At 47.7% G+C, this 5,000-nt stretch overlaps 1 protein-coding gene across 4 annotated transcripts in view; it reads right to left on the reverse strand.

Moving 5' to 3' along the window:
* fam168a (family with sequence similarity 168 member A) overlaps positions 1-5,000 on the reverse strand; it is a 28,613-nt gene that overhangs the window by 1,573 nt on the left and 22,040 nt on the right. For 3 of the 4 annotated variants that reach the window (XM_035525685.2, XM_035525688.2, XM_035525687.2), the window contains 3 exons: positions 4,864-4,944; positions 2,914-3,039; positions 440-582 (listed from right to left, as the gene is read on the reverse strand). In XM_035525685.2, coding sequence (XP_035381578.1) covers positions 440-582; positions 2,914-3,039; positions 4,864-4,944 — 350 coding nt within the window. The remainder of the gene's footprint in view (positions 1-439; positions 583-2,913; positions 3,040-4,863; positions 4,945-5,000) is intronic. The other variant, XM_081715841.1, reaches the window with a different exon arrangement.

Raw genomic sequence — 5,000 nt, forward strand, 5'->3', positions numbered from 1 at the left:
CTGACCCTTTGTAAAAAGGGTTTTCTGTGGAAGCATGTTGATTATTTAAACTACAGGCAATTTGGGAATCTCTTGGGATGCAGTGGCAGGCTAAAACAGAAAGCTGAAACAACAGTCAGCAAGACTTTTTCCCAGGTTCACACTAAAACTGTACTACAAACTCGTATCAGAAAACAGAATCAGACTTGGTACTGGCCTGGATTAGACAGCAAAAGATAAAAACATCACACCATTTGGCTCAAAAACAACTGACCACCCTAATCAACACTGGTAGTGAACAATAACCATAGCAGCGCCTGTCGGGTTCCCCCCCCGAAACTGGCTGCCTTTTTGCTCGTCAAGGAAGTGCTCCTTTATATCTCTTTCTTCTTCCAGAACGGAGTCGTAACAACTCGAGCTGGCATCGGGTGAAACCCTGGCACGGCCTTCAGCCTTGTACCTGAGCGTAGAGGTTCTGCTGTGGGTAGGCACTTCGTATGGGGTACATGGCGGTGGGGTACGGGTTGGGGGAGGGGGAGTATGGTGGGGGGGCCCCGTTGCTCTGAGTCGGGGGCACTTTGTATGGGGTCCCTGCAGTGTATCCTGAGAGCGAAGAGACAGGGAGGAAGAGGGGGAGGTCAAGAAGAGAAAACAGAAATGAAAGAGGAACAGAATGTAACTTCAAATAAGGTGCAACGTTAGCAGAAGACTAGCGAGACCTAGGCCAAAAAAGATATTTATCCTATAAATCTAGACATTTTCTATCATTTCTCTAGAAATCCTATACATTTTTGTGTTGAGAAGCACACCGTGTGGGGGATGTCACCGTGGGGCTCTGTGAAGAGTTGGGACTTTACTTGTCTTAAATAATGAACTCATTAGCAAAGGAAGCTGGTTGGTCTTGTAGCAAAAGTTTACTCAACACCGCATACATCCAGCTGTCAGAGACCAGAGACACTACTAAGACTGCTGTAGACAACCACCCACTCACCCAGAAAGACAGACACACAGACACACAGACAGACAGACAGACAGACACAGACACAGACACACACACACTCACCCAGACAGACACACACGCACACGCACACACCCACACACACTTTTACTTTGTGGTTGCTCAACATGATTTGCAAATGCAAAAGCGAAGTGTTAGTAAGTGCTGCTCTTTCCATGTGGAGTCGAGCTCACTCGAGAAGGCATCACCGATAAGTCTACTTACATAATATCACACATAAAACCTTGTAGAACACATCACCAGATCACCAGCGTGAATAATCACCCCACACATCCAACTTGCATATAGCAAACTAAATCAAGCCAGTCGTTTAGCTGCGGTGAGGCTAACCGGACATGGCAGATACAATCCTGCCCAGCTGTTTCTTAAATGCCCCTTTCAAGCATGCAGTTCTGCTCTATAGCAGGCTTCCATGCCAACAGTGAGTCCATATCCCGTGGGGGACTGGGGTTCAATCCCCTGTCTGGGCAAGTACACCATGCTATACCTTTAAGACTCCTTGGCAAGACTCCTAACACTACTTCTGTAATATGACTGAAATAAGTAAGTCACTGTAGATGTGAAAACAGCAAGGCAAACAGTAAAGAGCTATGTGTGTGTGTGTGTGTGTGTGTGTGTGTGAGAGAGACTGAGAAGCGTGGAGCTGGGCAGAGTGCATGCTGTCAGTGTGTGAGAGTGTGTGAGAGTAATTGCCTGTCAGGACAACATTTTGTTACTAAACTGTGTTTGTATGAGGGTAGGTTTGATTAAATATGCTGCATGCTCGAGTACACTGGTACATATTAGTGAAAGGTATGTTTACTGTATGTATTAGTACATAAGTATGTCCTGCTGACTGGATCAGACGAGGTACAGTATTAATATTAGTGCAGGGTATATTTACTGTGTGTGTGTGTGTGTGTGTGTGTGTGTACATAAGTATGTCCTGCTGACTGGATCAGACGAGGTACAGTATTAATATTAGTGCAGGGTATATTTACTGTGTGTGTGTGTGTGTACATAAGTATGTCCTGCTGACTGGATCAGACGAGGTACAGTATTAATATTAGTGCAGGGTATATTTACTGTGTGTGTGTGTACATAAGTATGTCCTGCTGACTGGATCAGATGAGGTACAGTATTAATATTAGTGCAGGGTATATTTACTGTGTGTGTGTGTGTGTGTGTGTGTGTGTGTGTGTGTGTGTGTGTGTGTGTGTGTGTGTGTGTGTACATAAGTATGTCCTGCTGACTGGATCAGACGAGGTACAGTATTAATATTAGTGCAGGGTATATTTACTGTGTGTGTGTGTGTGTGTGTGTGTACATAAGTATGTCCTGCTGACTGGATCAGACGAGGTACAGTATTAATATTAGTGCAGGGTATATTTACTGTGTGTGTGTGTGTGTGTGTGTGTGTGTGTGTGTGTACATAAGTATGTCCTGCTGACTGGATCAGATGATGTACAGTATTAATATTAGTGCAGGGTATATTTACTGTGTGTGTGTGTGTGTGTGTGTGTGTGTGTGTGTGTGTACATAAGTATGTCCTGTTGACTGGATCAGACGAGGTACAGTATTAATATTAGTGCAGGGTATATTTACTGTGTGTGTGTGTGTGTGTGTGTGTGTATACATAAGCATGTCCTGCTGTACAGTATTAATATTAGTGCAGGGTATATTTACTGTGTGTGTGTGTGTGTGTGTGTGTGTGTGTGTGTACATAAGCATGTCCTGCTGTACAGTATTAATATTAGTGCAGGGTATATTTACTGTGTGTGTGTGTGTGTGTGTGTGTGTGTACATAAGCATGTCCTGCTGTACAGTATTAATTTTAGTGCAGGGTATATTTACTGTGTGTGTGTGTGTGTGTGTGTGTGTGTGTACATAAGCATGTCCTGCTGTACAGTATTAATATTAGTGCAGGGTATATTTACTGAATGCTGTAGAGGAGGCCTGGAACTGCCTGCTCTCTGAGCCTGTGTCCACGGCCAGGTCAAAGGAGCCGTCGGCGGGCCCTGGGGCCGACACCGTCTGGGGCCAGCCTGGTTTCACCAGCACCACTGTCCCAACACACACAATAGAATAAGGAGAGTTACACACACACACACACACACACACACACACACACACACACACACACCGCAGTATCATACTGTAGAGCTCAGCACTGAGTCAAGTCCCCCAAGTCATTCCTGTGAGTGTGTCTCCCTCTGTTCCTGTCCCACGGGCTCTCTGATATCTTGGCAGAGTGACATCTCTCCGCGCACACTCTGACCTAATGCTCGATCGTCATGGAAAGAAGGTCTTGACTACACACAGTGCACTTTCTCTCGGCTGCCACAAGGGGGCAGTGGTGCACTACAGCTGCCTGGTTGTAGAGCGCTGCCAAGCACATGATGGAACAAAGAGAAAAGGCCGAACAATGCCGTGGCCTTGGACACAGTTGCGCGGCGGGCGCGTGCGATCCGGCGAATGAAAGCGTACCGCTGAGCAGCCTAAAAGCCCCGGGGGTAAAAAGCATGTCTTCACTGGGCAAATGCCGCAGAAGCACACGTTGTGGTGGGGAGGATTCGCTCAGGAAATGGTGGATTGTACAGGTATGACGGCCAGGAGAGACTGTGCCTCTGAAATCCAGACAGGTGGAGGCAGGGAAAGGAGAGAGAGAGAGAGAGAGAGAGAGAGAGAGAGAGAGAGAGAGACACAGAGACAGAGACAGAAAGAGAGAGACATGTGACACCGTTCAAGGCCAGCCCGACTCTGCAGGTGATGATGTGCGCACAGCAGGTTGTGTACATGCACAGGCGTGGCAGGCTGACCATATGCAGGGGCAGGGGTCTCCAGGATGCCCACCTCGAACCTCGTCTGCCACGATGGAGGGAAGCCCACCTCTCAACCAGGAACAGGGCAGCAGCCCGAACGGCTTCAGAAGTCAATTTACACCAACATCACGCTTACGGCGCAAAACCCAGCAGGCTGTTCAAACAGTGAATGCCGTTGTCTGCGCGCTCTTCACAAAGAGCCCTGCCTGCAGCAACAGCCCATCTCGCTGACGGATAACGTGGTCCACGCACGTATCCGACACATTGGTGGGCGGAGCCTTAACGGCTCGGTGGAATTGACCTGCTGCTTCTAACTGAGGTTGCTTACATTCTGTAGGTTTAGCTGTGTTCCAGGTGAGCTCCCCAAGAACTACCCACGAACCCCCCATGAACTCACTATGAACTCCTCGTGAGCTGCCCTTCAACCCCCCCAAACCCAGAACCTGTGACATCCAACCGCTTTGCACCACAAAACACCAATCATCTCCCAGAGTGATACAAGCGATAGCGCGCCCCATGCTAAAAGCACTGAAACGCCATTCTAATTAGCAGCCATGCTACTAATTAGCTCATGTGTAATTTTTTAGACAAATCACAAATCTAATCTATCGGTCTGAGTAAATTCCTGCCTTCTACATCTATTTGTCATCCATATGTTGGCACATCTGAGTAAGCATGCACTTACAGCAAACATACGACTCAAAAACGTAACGTACACGAACTTACCCACTTACCCTTTCCATTTTGAACAAGTGAGCACCTCATATATGTGCATCAAACTGGACTGTGTTCATGTATACATACATATCCTGCCTATATATTCCAACACACAGATATGTGAATACTATACACGTGTTCATGTATAGTTCGTGTGTACATACATATGGGAGTGTGTGTGCGCGCACGCACGTGTGTCTGTGTTGTGGACTGCATTCTCCCAGAAGGTACCCGGGGCTGCCTGTCTGGTAGAGGCGTATGGATGTGGGTGTGTGTATGGGAGTGTGCGTGGGTGTGTATATGGGTGGGTATGTGTATGGGTGTGTGCGTGGGGTTGACTGCATTCACCTGGAGGGTAACCTGGGCTGCCTGTCTGGTAGAGGCTTGGCGTGTAGGTAGGGGCTGCAGTCGGATAGGCTCCTGCGTACCCTAGAAAACACACGAGAGAGACTAACGACAGAGCTGCTGAACCCGGAGTACACCAG

Source organism: Electrophorus electricus, chromosome 6 (genome assembly GCF_041902795.1).
Source record: "Electrophorus electricus isolate QZ-2024a chromosome 6, ASM4190279v1, whole genome shotgun sequence".
Lineage (NCBI taxonomy): Eukaryota > Metazoa > Chordata > Actinopteri > Gymnotiformes > Gymnotidae > Electrophorus > Electrophorus electricus.